Raw genomic sequence first — 18,765 nt, forward strand, 5'->3', positions numbered from 1 at the left:
AGGAGTGAAGGCTCAGGTTCAGAATTCACTTCCTCACTCGTCCCCTGCCCCTGTCCCCATGTCACTCTCACAGTCCCAGCATCCCTGAGTCTCCCCAGGACCAGGATACCAGCAGGAGCCCCGTCCCTGACCTCCCTCCCTCCATTCTCACCCCTGCAGGCCCTCTCCCCAGGGGCTTCCCTGAGAGTTAAGTGCAGCTCCTTCCCCTGTCCCCTGAGAACCTGTGTGGCTTCTGTGCCCCCCCCCCCCAGTTTTTCCCTCTCCCTCCCATCTGCCTCCTGAGGTTCTTGAACACCCCACACCCTCTTCCATCTGGGGCTCTTTGTATTCTCTGTTCCTTTTGCCGGAGCACTCCTCCCACGCATCTTCACATGGCCCACTCCTTCTCACCCAGGACTCAGCTTGAATGCCACCTCCCCCGGGAGGCCCTCCCTTCTCCTTGCTCTACTTGATCCCTCTCACCGTATAAGCCTGGTTTTTACCCTGTGGCTCTAGCTTGTGTCCTGCTGCTCCCCCCACTCGGAGGTGAGCTGCTGGAGTTCAGACGGCCTGCTGTCTTACCCACTTTCCTGTCCCCAGCACTGAGCGCAGTGCCTGGCCCCTTTTTATACTTAGTACCCATTTATTGAATGAATTACCCATTTACTGTTTTACTCTGAGTGAATGGGTAGTGATTCCAGAAGAGGCCCAGAACAGGACAGGATATCCCAAGCCGTCTCCTGGATAGCACTGTGGTCCCTTGAGGTAGGCCGGCCTGGGCTAGCATCTTGGACCCCAGCTCAAGTGCTCCCCAGTTAGGCACCCCTTTCCTCCTCTTTCTTTTCTTCTTTCCCTTTCTTTCTTTTCTTTCTTTCCTTCCTTTTTTTCTTTCCTTTCTCTTTCTTTCTTTCCTTCCTTCCTCCCTCCCTCCTTCCTCCTTTTATCCTTCCTTTCTTCCTTCTTTCGTTCTTTTCTTGATTTTATTTATTTATTTGACAGAGAGAACACAAGCAGAGGGAGCAAGAGGGAGAGGGAGAGGGAGAAGCAGGCTCCCCGCTGAGCAAGGAACCCGATGCGGTACTGGATCGCAGGACCCTGGGATCATGACCTGAGCCAAAGGCAGATGCCTAACTGACTGAGCCTCCCAGGAGCCCCTTTCCTCCTCTTTCTAGGGTCCTCATGTCCTAGCTCTTCTGGCTTCGCCCTGCTCCTTCAACCAAGGCACATCCCCCAAATCCATCCTGAGCCCTTGCGAGGTGCCAGACTCTGGAGAGACAGCCAGGAACAGAACACGTAAAAACCGTGCCCTTGCCAAGTGGATTGTGGCTGGATTGGGACGTCCCAGAGCACTGTTAACTATGCAAACATTCTGAGAGTCAATCTGAGAGTACTTACTCCCCTCCACCTGTCCGGTGAAGACCGCCATCAAGATAGGTTGGTTAGGGCCGGCCGCTCACAGGTGTCCCTCTCTCTCTCCCCCCAGATGCGAGCCCTGCCGGCCCCCCGCTGACCGGTCGCTGAAGCAGGCCTGCCACCCCAGGCCCAGCATGCGCCTGTCGGTACGGAGGGCGCTGTTGGCGGCTGGCTGCGCCCTGGCCCTGGTGCTGGCGGTCCAGGTGGGGCAGCAGGTGCTGGAGTGCCGAGCAGTGCTGGGTGGTCCACGAGGCTCCCGGCACGCCATGCGGCCAGAGCAGGAGGACCTGGTGATGGTGGGCGCGGACCACGTGGAGTACCGCTACGGCAAGGCCATGCCGCTCATCTTCGTGGGCGGCGTGCCCCGCAGCGGTACGACGCTGATGCGCGCCATGCTGGACGCCCACCCCGAGGTGCGCTGCGGCGAGGAGACGCGTATCATCCCGCGTGTGCTCGCCATGCGCCAGGCCTGGTCCAAGTCCGGCCGCGAGAAGCTGCGGCTAGACGAGGCAGGTGTGACGGACGAGGTGCTAGACGCTGCTATGCAGGCCTTCATCCTGGAGGTGATTGCCAAGCACGGTGAGCCGGCGCGCGTGCTGTGCAACAAGGACCCCTTCACGCTCAAGTCCTCTGTGTACCTGTCTCGCCTGTTCCCCAACTCCAAGTTCCTGCTGATGGTGCGGGACGGCCGGGCGTCAGTGCACTCCATGATTACCCGCAAGGTCACCATCGCTGGCTTTGACCTCAGCAGCTACCGTGACTGCCTCACCAAGTGGAACAAGGCCATTGAGGTGATGTACGCCCAGTGCATGGAGGTGGGCAAGGACAAGTGCCTGCCCGTGTACTATGAGCAGCTGGTGTTGCACCCCAGGCGCTCCCTCAAGATCATCCTGGACTTCCTGGGCATCGCCTGGAGCGACGCTGTCCTGCACCACGAGGACCTCATTGGCAAGCCCGGGGGCGTGTCCCTGTCCAAGTGAGTGGAGCCCTCGCCTTCCACCCAGCCCCCTGGCCCCAAGTCAGAAGCAGCAGGTGGGAAGAGTAGCACTGTCTCTCTGAGCTGTGTGGCCTTGGGCAAGTCACTGTGCCTCTCTGAGCCTCAGCCTCCTCTCTGGGCATGGAAGAGGTCTGGGAAGGGAGTGGTTAAGAGCAGAGCCTTGAATTGTACCTCCCTCCTCGTAGTTATGTGGCCCTGACCAAGCCACTGTGCCTCTCTGAGCCTCAGCTAAAAATCCACAAAAGTGGGACCATCTACTCTTCCCTTTTCTGAGAATCAGCAGGCTTTGAATGTGCTTTGTAGTGAGCCGTCATGGGCAAAGGTTAACTTAAAAACACTAATCCGGAACCGGATTGTCTGGGTTCCCTGCCCTGTGACCTTGAACAAGTGTCTCAGCCTCTCTGTTGTGCCCCATTTTCTTATCTGTAACATGTATATATACGTGTATATATAGTACATATATATATATATATATATTTATATATATATATATATAGTATATAGTATAGTTATATATTATATATATATATGTATATATATATATGTGTATATATATATATATATATATAGTATGTATATAGTATAGTCTATCAAACTTCTAGCTACCTGTGAGCATCAAATAGGTTAATACATGTTAGGTGCTATTATTCCTATCATTGTTATTGTTGTTGTTATCACGTTAGCACTGACATGGCTTTTATTGGCACACACATCGTTCTCATCCTTGTTACCATGGAGGGAGTGCCAAGGTGTGGTAAGCATTCAGTTAAGCCCCCAACGCATATTTTCTTTAACCGCCACAGCAGCCTGAGGACATAAGAACTCCTATCCCCATTTTACAGGTGAAGAAACTGAGTCTCAGAGAGAAGTTACCTAAGGCCACATGGCTGGCAAAGTGTGGTGCCAGGATTTGAACTGAGGTCTGTTGGGGATTCCAGAGCCTGTGCTCTCAAGCTGTCTGCATCCGGGACCTCTCCTCTTTCCCTCCTTCTGTCTCTTGCTCTCCGCCTTCTTCCTTTGGCGAGCTGTCCTTCTCCTGAGACCCAGAGTGTGTGGGCAATGCAGGATCAGAGTGCGCCGTCTTTCTGTCTCCATCACGATCAGGCCCAGGAATCCCCGAGATGCTAGAGCTGGGATTTTGTAAATTATCATGACAAAAAAGAATGAGAGGACTGAAGGAGGATATCTTTGTTGTAGGAAATAGGGATGATTTCCCTGGGAAAGGAAAAACAGTCTACAGTCCCACCATGCACACGTTGATGTGGTATGTGCTGGTCCTTTGTCAGGGGCTGTTGAGAACACTAGAGTCCTAGTGAACCCCAACATGTCTCCCTGTAACCTTTTTTCACTTTGTGTTTGGGACCACTTGCCCGTGGCCCCCCACCTGCCACAGTGACATCATTTTGGACAGCGGTGTAATATTCCACTTGGCGCGGAGCACAGTGTTTTAGTCAACATCTCCTGTTTGTGGACACATGGGTTCTTTCCAGCTTTCTTTACTCCTATCAAGTATTGCTCCCGTTTGTGTTCTGGGATGCCTGTGTCTGTGTTATTTCTGCCTCACACAGTCCTGGAGATCTGGGGGCCTGGAAAGGTCATGCGTATATCTGAGGTCTTTGACACAGTGAACCAAGTTGAGATTTTCATCCCAGTCTGCAGACTGCAAGCCTATTACTCTTCCCACCTATCCCCACCCTTCATCCTCCCTGCTCTCCTCCCTCCTGGTCCTGGCCTCTTTTTCCCCATTCTTCCCAAGTTATCTCTTAGGTGGGAAGGAAGCATCTAGAAATAGACCCTGGATCCTGGGAGTTCCCCTCCCTCCAACGTACAAGGCCCTTGACCTGTAGTCGGTAGGATCCTCATGATTCAGATGGCCGGTTGAGCCCGTCCTAGGGGAGAGTGGAGAAGCACATTCAACAGGTTGGCGGTTCCACTGTTGCAGCTGAGGGTGAAAGGAACCAAAGTAGCCATCTTTAGGGGCATGGGGAAAATAAGCTGTTCAGGGACACTACACAGCTGGAGAAAAGAACAAGGCATTGGTGAGAGTCATAAACCAAAAAGCACAGCATATGATTTCTGCTTTAAAACCTGTAAACCAAACTATAGGATTTCCTTGTGTGTGTGAGAGAGAGAGAAAACTAACACCTCCTGAGACCTCACAATATGCCATATACTCCTCTGAGAGGAACTCATTTACTCCCCAGAACAGCCCGGTGAGGTGAGTTCTGTCATTATTCCCATTTGTAAGCGAGGACTAACAGAGGAGGTTCAGAGAGGTAAAGTAGCTTTCCAAGACTACACAGCCAGTGTCGGTCCAGCTGGCATTTGAACCCAGGCAGTCTGGCCCTGGAGTCTGCCCTTAACCACTCTCCTGTATAAAAGCACAGAAAACGGATTGAGAGGGTGGGCCGCCCAGATGGTAAGACGAGGTCCCTGTAGGGAGCTGATGCTGGGAGTCATGGCCACTCTTAGCCTTACCATTTGTGTTTTATAATTCTTTCTCAAGAACAAAATATCCTTCTTAGCCACAAAAATAAAATGTTATTTTTAAAAAGTCATGAAGTCCAGGAAGCAGAATTTTAAGTGCACATCGCCTAATACTGTCTTCTGGCTTCTTGCTGCGTGCTTTTATCTCCAATATACAGAGGAGGTATGAGGAGACCAAGTGACTTGCCCATAGCCTCACATCGATGGGGGCACAGCTGCCCCGGGGCCCAGTACCCCCAGCCTGTCCGGCTGCCCCAGGTGCCATCAGGGTCTCCCTGTGCCCCGCCCAGCCTGTTCTTTCTCCCCAGGATTGAACGATCCACAGACCAGGTTATCAAGCCTGTGAACCTGGAAGCCCTCTCCAAGTGGACCGGCCACATCCCTGGGGACGTGGTGAGGGACATGGCCCAGATTGCCCCCATGCTGGCTCGGCTTGGCTATGACCCCTATGCAAACCCGCCCAACTACGGCAACCCTGACCCCATCGTTGTCAACAACACACACCGGGTGAGTGTGTGCGCACTGCACTCTCAGCCTGCAGTGGGGGTGGGACATGGGGAACTGTATTGTATTTCCATTTTTGCTTGGGCCACAAGGAAGCTCAAAACCAGTTGGTAGCTGGTCTCTCTCACACTAGAGCATCTAACAGTGGGTCCATTTGTGTACTGATTTCATCTGATTTCTCTGTTGTTTTTCACCCTTTTCCCACTATGTCCCTAGCTGTGTGTCTGTAAAGCTCATCAGGTCTTGGTTGAGACAGAGTATGAATTAACTATTGGTCCTTTTATTGCCCCCATAAATTTTAATGTTGATTTCTCAGACAAATGTGAGCTCAGGGCACTTTCAAGTACTTTTTAAGCTCTCCTTAGTTGAGGTGGTCAAGGAAAACGACTGAGATGAGATGTTTTTAAAGCATTAAAAGTCAGCTAATCCTGCATAAAGGAACAGTTAGCAAGTTCATGGTCTTATTTACATGTTGCTGTCATGGAGCTTGAGTCTCCTTTGGGTGTGGTGTTGTGACTTCCTTAGAGGCACTGAGTTAGTGAAAGTATTTGAGCATGGGGCCCAGGCCTGAGGCCCTGCTAGCCCTCACACCATTAAGATCCAGAGTCTTAATTCTGGCTACACTCAGCATTTCCAAACACATTGCTGATTTTATTTTTTATTTATTTATTTTTTGGCTTAATTTTTTTTATTACTTTAAGCATTTCTTGACCTCATGGGAAAAAATTATCAATACAATGGATTTTCACTGTGAAGCAGTGTAAGAGGAATACAGAGCATGAGATTTATATAGCTTTTATGAAATATATCTAATTTCTATGCTATTTTCTATGTTCAATTTACATACCTCATTACTTCATACTATTTTTCTTCTCACAGATTTATGGATATGGCCAAAACCACAGTCTCAGATTGTCTAGAGATAATTTCTGAAGTATCAAAATAGGTTTTGTTCTTGATTAAATTGTTCCCCTTTAATGACTGTACGTAATTGTATAATTATAATTTACAATCATATCAGCTGAGCTGATAGTCTCTCCTTACGGTGCTGTAGAGCAAATATCCATGATCTCAACACCTCCTAGGCAATCACCAGTTCTCCTGAAGCCATGAATGGGTGTACTCATAAACCAGCAGCATCACTGCACCACCTGGTCCAAGCCTCATAATCTTGGGAAGCAGGCCTTTGTACAAAGCGAAAATCCCTTCTTCCCGGTAGACTGTTACCATTGTTTGAAAACAGGTTCTGTACTTGATCTCTCCAGGAACTGGCTGAGGCCCTTGAATCCTACTTTTGGCAACATCAAAAGGGATGTTAATGACTGAGGCTATTGTGCCTGAGAGAAGACCAATCCCAAATTTTCTCAAAAACTCCAAGGTTGGATCCTTTCAGAAAGTGGTTGATTTTCTGTTTCTAGAGTTGCTGTTCTTCTTCTCTTCGATCTCCCGTTGGATTTGTAGGTGTTTGCAATCTTTAGATAAGCTATCTAGCTGATCTCCCGCTACCTGAAGTAGTCTCAGCCTGCTACTTCTCCTCCATCTTGACTCCTCCCTCCACATTGCTGATTTTAGAAAGTAAACAGTTCTTTCTTTCTTTCTTTCTTCTTTTTTAAAGATTTTATTTATTTATTTGAGAGAAAGAGAGCAAGAAAAAGAGAGAGACAGCACTAAGAGGGGGCCCGACACAGGGATTGGTCCCAAGACACAGAGATCCTGACCTGAGCTGAAGGCAGATGCTTAACTGACTGAGCCACCCAGGCTTGTGTTGACAAGCCAAGGAACAAAGTCATAACTGCTGTCACTTCCCCTTTGATTCTTCAGTGACTCAAGGAGAAAGACTCCAATTGGTGCTAACAAGGCTTTAACGCCTCTCCCACACAGGCAGGCTCTCTTAACTCTGAGCTTTGGGGGCTCTGCCCTTGTGATTGAAGTGGGTCTGGGCGCTTCTCTCCCGCTTGACATCTGTAGATTTTGCAAACATCGGTTTGTGGAAATACTCAGAGATCCAGTGTAGTTGTGCAGGCCATGTTGACAGTGTGAATATTCACAACCTGGATGTGGTCAATTTTTTATTATTCAATTGTTTTAAATCTTTATTATTTGTTATGTTTATTTTTTAAGAGTATTCTTTAGGCCTTACTTAAATGTGTTTCATACACTTTTCTGTACATATGATGTATTTCATATAATATTTTTGTATTTATTGCATATATCTTTATACGATAAAAAAAAAAAAAATCATTTAACTGGGTTAAAAAGAAGAAACAGCAGCCGGGCGTGATCTTGAACTCCATCCCCCAGGCTCTTCGCACTTGAAGTGGCTGGGCCAGGGTGAGGACCACAGTGACAACAGACTCTCCGTACCCTGTGTTCTTAGTTAGGGGCCCAGCAGCAACTGCTCTGAAGTCTCTTTAAAAGGCAGAGAGGCCCAGGGTGCCTGAGTGCTTCAGTGGGTTTAGCCACTGACTCTTGATTTTGGCCCAGGTCATGATCTCAGGATTGTAAGATCGAGCCCCATGTTGGGCTCTCTGCTCAGCAGAAAGTCCCTTTAAAGTTTCTCTCTCTGCTTTCCCCCCTCCCCTTCTCGCTCTCACACACACTCTCTCTAAAAAAAAAAAAACATTTAAAAAAAAAAAGTAAATAAATAAAAAGATGGGAAGCCCCTGGCTTGTCCCAGGATGCGGGTCAGAAGCTCCCATGGTAAGGCCTGACTTTGTGTATTATATAGAAATTTAAACATTTTGATGAGCAAGATCTACTCTCTGAGTCTGTTTTTAATTTGTTTCAAAGGGAAGATGTCCCTGGTTTCTTCCCAGGCGGCTGCCCGACACTTGTTTAGTTTTTATGGTAGTTTTGCTATTACTGCAAAAATAAATTCCTGCATTGAAAACAGCACATGCATGTGCGTGTGTATTTCTGTGCACACATGTGAGTTTCTGCGCATGCGTGCGTATGTTCCTGCATGCGTGTTTCTGCACGTGTATCCACATGCGTGTTTCTGCGCATGCGTGCGTACGTGCTTCGCTGTAGACACCGGGTGATCCTGTTAACAGATCTGGCCATGCGGGACACACAGGCACTGGGAGGACCCCGGTACTAATGAACTTGTCTGCACCTACGCTGCCCATTGCAGCTACCAGCCACTAACCTCCTGTGGCCACAGGATGTGACGGGTGCTATCTGGTCCACATTGAGAGGCGTTGTTAAGTGTAAACTACACATTGGATTTTGAGCTCCTGGTAGCGAGACAGTATGTCAAGTTTCTCGTGAATCATTTTTACATTAATTATACGTTGAAGTATGAATATTTTAGATATCTCAGGTTAGATACAAGATGGAACTGGAATTATTTCACTTGATTCACTTTTGGGGGTCCTTTTTTTTTTTTAAATGTGAGTACGAGACAATTTAAAATGACATAGTTGGTTCACATTACATTCTATTGGACAGTGCTGCTCTGTGTGGTGCTTATATATGGAGAGATGGTGGCAAATCCTGGGATTTTCTTTGCCCTAGCTGTGACCTCTTCCTGGCATGCTTTTTCTTCAGAGCCCGGCTTGTCTGGTTTTGTCACTGAGGGCTCGGCTCAAAGGTCACTTGTTCTGAGAGGTCCTTTGGGACCACCTGCTCAAAATATGCCCCTTGGTCACTCCTGAACACATCCCTTTATTTTTTCCTGGTACTTCCCATGGTTTGATATAGTTTTGTTTGTGCTTATTACTTGTGGATCCTCTGGCTTCGTCTCTAGAATGGAGGCTCTAGGAGAAAAGGAATTTTAATTGTTTGCTTAATATTGTACCTCCAGAGCTTAGAATAATGCCTGAAATAAGAGGAGGTCAGTAAATGTTGGTTGGATGGTTGGGTGGGTGGGTATGTGTGGGCATGGATGGATGGGTGAATAGGTGATGAATGGGTAGATGGGTGGATGGATGGGAGAGTGGATGGATAGGTAGATGGGTAGGTGGATAGGTGTATGGACAGGAGGGTGGATGGATGGGTGGGTGGATAGGTAGGTGGGATGGGAGGAAGGATGAATGTATAGGTGGGATGGGTGAGTGGGTAGATGGATACATTTGTGGGTGGTAAATGGGTGGATGAGAAGGTGGAGGTGACAGGGTGAATTTAATTTTTTTTTTTTTTTATCATTTCCATGATAAGAAATACTTCGTTTTTCTTTCCTAGGTCTTGAAAGGAGACTATAAAACACCAGCCAATCTGAAAGGATATTTTCAGGTTAGAAACCCCAAGGGGAATTCTGAAATCTGTTCATTGGACTGTCGCAGTAGCTTGCACTAGCGTGGACACTTTGCTTTCTAATCTGGCTGATCATTTTCTTGTTAGAAAGTTGGATTGGGGGGAGGGTAGGTCGGGCCACAGGCCCTCCCAACTGTCTGATCCGGCTGGAGCCAAATAGCAGCCCTTCTGCTCGTGGCCCTTCCATCACCTTGTCTCCTGGCTTGAGAACAGTTGGAGGGACTGGTGGGGCTTTCTGTCAAGCTCTCTGTCTCTAGCCTGAAATTCAGTTTTATATAAAGTGGCAGTCCGCAAACACAACCCAGCCCGGAATTTTCATCAGTCAACCAAAAATCGAGAACCATAAGGGTCACATGATGTGGGTATCCCCACGAGTGTAGACATAGAAATACCCCTGCAACCCCGCACCCACCTCCCTGGCTGTGCCTCCCACACATCCTGGTTATGCCTGTGGCGTGCCGTCTGGGGATCATGTCAAGAAGGACTGCTCCCTTCACTGACATGATAGCCCCCCTTTAAATGAGGTGTCTTAGTTTGTGTGTGTTGTTTTTCTTTTTTAAATTGGGAGAGAAAGGGTGCCAGTCTCCAGTTTAATAATCAAATTCATGTGCTCATTATCCGGGGTCCTTGGCTTTTTGGACCCATCTTAGTTCTTTGGGGATGGCTTCATGCTCCCCTTTTGGGAGTCTGAGACCCAACATATCCTCTTGCCGCTGTGAAAAAAAATGTTGCCAGGATTAGTCAGCACTAATTTATTGCCTGCTTTACCCAAAAAGATGATGTAACAGGAACCACACACAGAAGTGGGCGGAGGGGGGAGAAGTAGTCGCCACCCGAAACGCCTTTTCATTTTTGCAGAGTATCCTTTTTAGCCCACCTGAATAGGCACTTGACATTCCTTGCAGTTCTATCAAATGAGCTGCTTGGGTTTGTGTTCCTCATGTTTTCCCATCTTTCAGGTTTCGCGGTTGACATTTGGGATGGTGACATAGTGTTCTGTAGAACGCATTACGAGCTACTGTTGCCCTAAGATCGTGTCGAGTTTCTGCAGCATCCTGAATGATGGCACGTGTACTTCATCTTGATTTTTGCCTCTCTTCTATGGGATGGGGTGGGAGGGCTTTGCCGAACCGTTCCACTAGAAGACATCATTACGGACCGGCATTGGTGGGTGGAAGGGCATTTTAAGTCTTTTTAAGACTCTTAACCTGGAAGGCTAAATTGTCATAAAGAAGAGTCGGAGCGGTTTACGTTGTCTTGCGGTATGTGGAGTATTCAAGATCTCTGGCTGGCCTGGGACTGTTTCTTCCTCTGTTGGGGACAAATGAATGTGAGGAATGGCAGGCATACGCACTGTCATTTCGAACACTGCCACGCTCCAGAGAGCTGCCCTGCCAGCTGCTTCAGGCCCCCGCTTTCCACTTCATCTCCCTCTCTGTCCTCCGCGGGGCACCTGGCTTCCTTCAGGGTAGTGCAGAAAATTGGAAAACAGTCTGAAGGCAACAGTTCCATGCATGACGGCACGTGCATTCCACGGGCCCCTCTGTAGCCATCTGGAATAATCATCCTGAAACCCAAGAGATGGAAGAATAGTAAGCAAGCCAAACAGAGCAGCTCACACGTTAGAATTGCAGCGAATGCCGAAACAGAATCCTCATTCGCAGCACCAAACACACCCTCCTTCCTCCGCGCCCCATTCCAGATCTTTGCTGTTCCCTTTGCTGGGAATGTTTTTCTGGCCAGACCTTTGTGTGCTTCTCCTCCTTTTCATCTTTTAGATCTAGGCTTATGGGGTGTTTCCTGACCCCAGCAACTGAGTTCTAATTCTCCGGACACCAACTGGGTTTGTTTGCGCAGTGACCCCCAGAGGTCATGTCAGACCCCACAGGTTAAGGGCTCGGTTCCAGAAGACTTGCCCGTACCTCGGATGCCAGCCACTGTGGGGATCCCAGGTTACCCACATTTCTGCCCAGCCAACTAACATTTGGGGGTTCCCATGACTCCCTCCCACAGTTGAGAATTTGCTAACAACTCACAGGACTCAGGAAAACACTACTTGCTAGATCAGTGGTTTATTATAAAGGGTATGACCCTGGAGCAGCCGTGAAGAGGTATACAGGGCAAGGTACAGGGTATAAGGGGTGTGGCGCTCCCAGGCCCTCTTCGGGCATACCACCCATGTGCTCACCAGTCTGGAAGTTTTCTGAAGCCATCATTTAGGGGTTTCTATGGAGCATTCATGAAGTAGGTATGGTTGATTAAATCATTGGTATTAACCTGCTTTCTAGCTCCTCTCCCCTCCCCAGAGTCATGCCTTGGTCTTTCTAAGCCACCAGCACCCATCCTGAAGCCAGACACCTGTCATCTCATTAACATACAAGAGCTGCTTGTTCTTGCTCCAGAGTTTCTAGGGTTTTAGGAGCTGTGTGCCAGGAACCGCGGGACAAAGAGCATATGTTTTATTTTTCATTATGCTACAGCTTAAATGTCATCCCCTAATAGTGGCCTTTCCTGGACCCCGAAGTCACTCATATCAGCCCATTTTGTTGCCTGGAGGTGGAGGGGACATCATCTGCGTATGTGTTTGTAAAGGCTCTGCCCGCTGGCATAGAAGCTGCAGAGTAGGACCAGGTCGGTCATGTTCACAGCACCCCCAGCACCTGGCCGGGAGTAGGTGTGCGGTAAATACCCCATGAGCAAGTACGTGCCTGCCCCCGTGATGTTGAGGCTCAGCCTCAGGGCAGTGAGATCCTGGCCCCCCAAACTGGCTGTGACCTCTTCCTCTGTGTGTTGTCTTCCTCCAGGTGAACCAGAACACCACCTCCTCCCACTTAGGAAGCTCATGATTTCCAGGTAGGCCTGAAGACTTCCCTTCTCTCCCCCCACCTCCTTCCCAATGCCTTCTAAGCCCAGGAGGGACTCTGCTGAAAAGCTTGCCCTTCCAGAGCCTCCCTGGGGAGGAGTGTCCACCAAGGTGGGCTGACCCAGCCCCAAGGGGGGTTTCCATGGCAACAAGCTGGAGAGCTATTTATAGAATCACAGCTTAGTCTCCTAGCTCTGGATCATGTGGGGACAGGGATCATTGCAGAACCAACCAGAAAAATGTTTGTACTTTGGGGAGGGGGCACCAGGGACCCATGTGATGGGGAGGGGGAATTCTAGAACAGTTTGGCACAGAATGTTGTCTGTTTATCCTGCTTCTATAAACAGAATTGAGTTGGCTCAAAGCAATTAATGTCCTAAGAAAAGCTCCAGGCAGGTCTGGTCTAAGAATAACCCCCAGGGCTTTGGACCAAGTGCTGCTCCTGGGTTACACCTTTAGCCCTGAGGATCCCTGGGATGGCTGCTGACACAGAAGGAAGCTAGAACCCAGAGGGGGGCCCGTCTTGCCCAAGACCACACAGCCAGCACATGGCAGCATTTCCTCCTTCCCTGGACATCTTCTTCCAGAGTTGGCTTTTGAGGAACAATTTGAAGGCATGTCTACCCACCCATTAACTTGTGCAGTGGTAGGAGGACATGTTCTGACCTTGGGAAGTCAAAGATTTAGGAACCCACTTCAAATTGACCTTCTCCCAGCCTCCGTTTGTGACACCAGAGAAGGGGAATTGTTGGGGGGGGGTGCTGCACAGGCAGCCGAGAGAGGAAGTGAGCTGGCCGAGGTGGGCGCCTGGGAATCCAGGAGGCCTTGCGCCTGCACTGTGCATGTGGGCGCTGGAGTTAAGGCCCCAGGAAGTGAACTTCCTCTGTGACCGGTGACCCCACAGAGAGGTTACGAGCAACTCGCATGGGTGTTCTCCCTTTTGCTCTAGACTATGAAGAAGCTTCCAGCCTGGGCTCTATTTTTAGTCTCCCAATCTCATTTTTAAATAATCGGCATATTTTCTAGTTTCCTTCCTCCCTCCCTCCCTCCTCCATCCTCCCCCGCTCCCTTCCTCCCTTCCTTCCTTCCTTCCTTCCCTTTTTTTTTTTTTTTTTTTAAACCACTTTGCACCAGCCTCAGGCCCTCGCTTCATCAAGGATCCCGTCTTGGGTGGTGCTGAGATCCCAGGGTTCTGCCCCATCCCCAAGGCAAGAAGCCTCCTATGGAAAGCCTCCTGTCTCCATGAGTCTCCCTGACATCTTCCCCTCGTTCTCATTCTGCAGATTCTCCAGCAGAATTTTGAACCTGCCTGCTGACAAATGCCCGATACGTTTCCCACTGTACTGTTTAAATGAGATACCATACACAGGGCACTTCAGCTTGTCCCTGGTAATCAGTTGGCCTGAAACAAATGCCCATCCTTCCCTCCAAAACCCACTGGTGTTTATGACGTAATCATCACCACTTTCCCTTCATAAGTAGAAAGAGTCTATGTTTGAGGTCAGGCGGATACAGGTTGGGATGGATACAAGTTGGGATGCGGATGAGAACCCCAAGAATGCTTTTCAATTTAAATTCTCTCTGGCCATCTGGGGTGCCCCGAAAACCCCATTCTGTGAAGATGCACAAAGGCCATAGTTCCTAGTCACACATAATAGGAAAGGTCTGTCTGACTCTGGGCCTAACACAGTTGTCTCCCTGTTCAGATCTCTGCAGATTGTTGCTGAGAGGAGCAGACACTTGGCATTCGAGTGGAAATCGGACCTCTAATCCAAGCATATTGCTTGCTATTAATCGCCCAAACAGGACCGCTACTGAGGAATGTATTTGCGTATGTTTGCAAAAACTGCCTCACTGAAAACTTCCCTGGAGACTCTCTAGCTTTGGAAGCCCCCTGGGATGGAGAGCCAAGGGTTGGGCAGTAGTCTGGCTTTTGAAACCTAGGTATTTTTTAATCTTTCCCCTCAAGAACTTTTTTTTAAAGAAATGGATTTGCCATTTTTCTTAATTTGCAGGACCGCCTTGGTGGCTTTGTTTGCGGGGACAAGGCCCACACCTGTGCCTCTCCTATTTGACCCTCACTTTTCAATTCAAAGAATCTATTTAAGAATTTAATATATGAGGTTTTCTTTGACTCTTCCTCAGTTCTACTCAGATTCAGAGAAAAAAAAATTATTTGAATAAAGTGAACAGAGACTCATTTGTCTATGCCTGACTTTATGGAATGAACGGATTTTTTTTTTCTCCATATTGGATTTTTGTTGGGTGGATTGATGACCAGACAAACAAGGTTCCCATCTCGGGTGCTTAGCAGGGCACCCTGAGTTCCTGTGTCAGGTCCCCTGAGGCTGCCCTTGGGATCGGCTGCTTGCTAGAGGAACTCCCAGACAAACTGCTGGACTCACAGTCAAGTTCGTTACCGTGAAAAGATGCAGATTGAAATCTGCAAAAGAAAAAGGTACACAGGGCAGGTACAGGGATATTAGGTATGAACTTCAGGGATCCTCACCCAGTGGAGGCTTACAGGCACTCTTAATTCTACCGGCCACGACAGGCAACAAGCATTGCCACCAGCAAAGCTCGCCTGAGCCTTGCTGTGTGGCGATTTTATTGGACATCAGTTGTAGGCACGGGGCACCTGTATGACTGATCTCAATTACTCCTTCTCCAGCCCTTGCAGAGGTCAAGTGATCTGGCCTGATTCCAGGCCCCACTATAAATCACATTATTAGAATGGACCATCAGGCCTGGTGTGGCCCAGGGTCCCCGGTATGCAAACTTTTTAGACAGGATATCCCAAGGGCTTGGAGATCCTCTCCCAAGAACTGGTGGAGGGTCATTGTTTGCTTTGGCACATGCAGGATGTGAATGGTAGCAGCCTGCTAAGTTTGCTGTGTGGTCTGCAAATGCTGAGGGACCAGCAGGGCCCAGAGCAGTTTTATGTCTTTAAGGGTTAAAGTGTTTTATCCACAGTCCCTTGCTTCGAGGCTTTGAGAAGGCAAAGGCAAAAAAGCCAGGCTTTTCGGTTTCCCAGTGGTTTGGAGCATAGATTTTGGAGTGAGGCCAACTTCCTGGCTGTGTGGTTACTGCCTGGGCCTGGTTGGTTGGAGCATCATGAGGCTTTCCTGAGCTTCTCTGTTGCATGGCCTTGCCCACGTGGCGAGCTGGGGCTTCCTGACAGCGTGGTGGTCGCAGGCCAGCCAGACTTCTTCCGTGGTGGCTGGCTTCTCCCAGAGCAGGTGTTGCCGGAGGTTGGAAGCAACAGAACAGCCAGTCCATTGAGGGATGTGCCTGGCCCAGAGTCACTGCCACTGATTTTGTCCTAGTCCTAGGACACCCCCCCTCCCCCACGTTCAAGAGAATAAAGAAGTTCCCCCTCTTGGAAGTGGAGTAGCAAGGTCACAACGCAGAAGTCCAAGTGGGTGAGGGAGGCCGTTGTGGCCGTCTTGGGACAGCACAGCTGGCCACGCCGTCATCCAAGTCAGTTTCTCGCGTCCCCTGTGAGGTTGTCGAATAATGTAGGAATTCCTCAGATTATGAAATTTCTCTCTGGGAAATGCGACGTTAGCCGAGTGTTCCTCTCCTCAATAGGTGCAGACTAAAGACATCTCTTTCCTTTACTGTTGAAAGCACAATGATTCTAGACCCCCGAAAGGTTCGGTCGTCCAGAAACCCGGGCATTTTTGGTTGCCCACACTTTGCCTTGGGAGCAGGGACAGTTCTTCCCATGGAGGGAGCTATTCCAGGCCTCCCGAAGCCCCAGATCTGGGCTGAGAACCAGGAATACATCTCTTAACCCCCGTCCTCATTCTCTCTTCTCAGGGAACACTTTTGAGGACAATGAAGAAAGAATCCCATTCCTTTGGGTAAGCCCTCGCTCCACCCACTAGGGCTGGCTCCTGACCAAGTGCCCTCCACCAGCTTAAACCCATTCATAAGTGTGGATTATTCTGATCTGACCTTGTTTCCATGGTAACAGCTGGTATTTTTAATGGTCTGTTGCATTGCCTTCTTGTTTCAAAATAATGATAGACTCCTATGAGGTTGCAAAAGTACGACCCAGGGTCCCGTGGATCCTTCACACAGCTTCCCACAGCTCTGACATCTTGGACCAACTGTTGTGTCCTACAAGAACCAGGAAACTGACCATAACGCAGTGCTCTTAACTAGCCCACAGACCACAGGCCTGGTTGCATTTTTACCATTTTGTGCATAGGTGTGTCTGTGTGTGTGTTCTCAGAGTTCTTTCCCCTTTCAGTGGCAGACCCTTCCAAATGCTCCCCACCCCTGCATGTGCACACACAAAATCACATGCAAAAGCTTAATCTAAGAAACAGAAATGGTGTGTCTGAGGGGAATAACATCCCCATCCCAAGCTCCGGTAACTTCCCTTTGAAGCCCTTACTCGTGGTTAAGGTCTTGCACTGATGTACCTGGTGATTTGATTCAGGTTGGTCTTACTGGATTCAAGCCGGTCTTACTGGACCATACACTGTATGAATGCAAGAATCATTATTCCCCATTGCCCCCCATTTACCACCCCGCACCCCGCCCCGGCCAGGCCTAGCCCGTCATGGGCTGGGAGAGCCAGTGGCCAAGCGCCCCCCAGTAATCCTCACCTCCGGGGACTCAAGCCCCTTTTGTATGCTGTCCCTTTCCACTGAACAGGGATAGGGTTCTGGGTTAATACAGGCTTCATGGTTAAATCTGAGTTTCAGATAAAACAGTAATTTTTCAGTCTTTTAAAATATTTCATGGAACATACTTACACTAAAAACTTATTTGGTGTTATGTGAAACTCCAGTTTAACTGGGAATCCTGTATTTTTTGCTTGCTAAGTCTGACGGGCCTCAATAGGGCTGGCCATGTAACTGAGAGGATATTAGGGACACAGCAGTGTGTGACTTCCTTTGTTGTAGCTTCAACCTTGTTCCTCTTTTTTTTGAGAGAGAGAATGTGTGTGTGTGCGTGAGCAGGCTAGGGGCAGAGGCAGAGGGAGAGGGAGAGAAAGAATCTTAAGCTGACAACCACCCCTCCAACAGCGAGGAGCCTGAAGCGGAGCTCGATCCCATGACCCTGGGACGCTTAACTGGCTGAGACACCCAGGTGCCCCTGCCTTGCTTCTCCCTTAGTCACTCGTTCTCAGGGAACTCCAGTCATATGTCATGAGGACACTCAGCAGCCAGAAGTAGAGGTTCACATGGCACGTTCCGGAGGCCGCCTGCCGACAGCCAGCACCAGCCTGCCCCACTGTGTGAGCAAATTGCCTCGGAGGCGGATCAGCCAGCTTTGGTGGGGCCTGCAGGGAACTGCAGTCCCAGCTGACCTCTCGACCACAACCCCCAGAGAGATCCCAAGTTTTGTAGCAGCACCTGAGTCAGGCAGCTAAGCCACTCTTGAATTCCTGCCCACAGAGACCGTGTGAGATCACACTCACTGTTGCCCTAAGCCGCAAAGTCTGGAGGTACTAGTACGTTGCGATAGGTCATGCAGAGGAGCAAAGGAAATATTTGTGAATGAGCGAAGGAACCAGTGAATGAATGAGTGATGAAGGCTGAGATTCCTCCCCTCACCCGTGTGCTCGTGAGTGTGCTCGCCCTGCAGATGACTCCCAGGCCTGTGGATCCTTGGGTGCCGGAATAGTCTTCACAAATCTTGAGAGATAAGTAAGGTATCAACCATCTGTAGGAAGCATTTCAAGGGAAACCAGATTTGCTAATCTCAGCTCATCTGGATTCCCAGTCCTCCCCTGTTCAGGACACACTCTGTATTTTTGTGACAAAATTTGAACTAAGAATAACCCATGTGCAACTGTATAATGTCACTGTCCTAGAAAAGGTACTTGTGCGAGACTTTAAATATATCAGCCTTGAAATGCTACTGGTGGATTGTTTCTATGGTACCAACCTATTTAAAGTTGTAACTAAGGAAGGATTCCACCACCCCCCCCAATCAATCTTTGGAAGGCAGTATGGAAACGGGGCGGTAAGGCATATAGGCTGTGGAAGGGGGTTGATGAGGACCATGGACTTGGGAAACAGAAACTCCTGGAGAAGTTTGTGGAATCCAGGAGCTGATGTGTGCAGGGGGTTGGTGCCTGCAACCTCAAACAGACAGGCCTCACCCTCTATGTAGTAGCTCGGGTAAGTTGCCAGAAATGGTGTGGGTGCCCCAGGCATGGGGCAGCAAAGGGAGCACCTGTCTGGACGTCTGAGCTCCTGGGTTTCAGACCTGGCTCTGACCTTCAACTCGCTGGGTAGCCCGTGCA

General features: G+C 49.2%; 1 protein-coding gene across 3 annotated transcripts in view; it reads left to right on the plus strand.

Moving 5' to 3' along the window:
- The window catches only part of LOC111160038 (tyrosylprotein sulfotransferase 2), a 49,840-nt gene extending 35,143 nt beyond the window's left edge, over window positions 1–14,697 (plus strand). For 2 of the 3 annotated variants that reach the window (XM_022522819.1, XM_022522818.1), the window contains exons 3-7: window positions 1,463–2,368; window positions 5,167–5,383; window positions 9,563–9,613; window positions 12,439–12,487; window positions 14,204–14,697. In XM_022522819.1, the coding sequence (XP_022378527.1) occupies window positions 1,527–2,368; window positions 5,167–5,383; window positions 9,563–9,613; window positions 12,439–12,480 (1,152 nt within the window). In that variant the 5' untranslated portion in view covers window positions 1,463–1,526 and the 3' untranslated portion in view covers window positions 12,481–12,487; window positions 14,204–14,697. The remainder of the gene's footprint in view (window positions 1–1,462; window positions 2,369–5,166; window positions 5,384–9,562; window positions 9,614–12,438; window positions 12,488–14,203) is intronic. The other variant, XM_022522821.1, reaches the window with a different exon arrangement.
- Window positions 14,698–18,765: the final 4,068 nt, after the last annotated feature.

Source organism: Enhydra lutris, unplaced genomic scaffold (assembly GCF_002288905.1).
Source record: "Enhydra lutris kenyoni isolate GAN:26980312 unplaced genomic scaffold, ASM228890v2 scaffoldscaffold73, whole genome shotgun sequence".
NCBI lineage: Eukaryota > Metazoa > Chordata > Mammalia > Carnivora > Mustelidae > Enhydra > Enhydra lutris.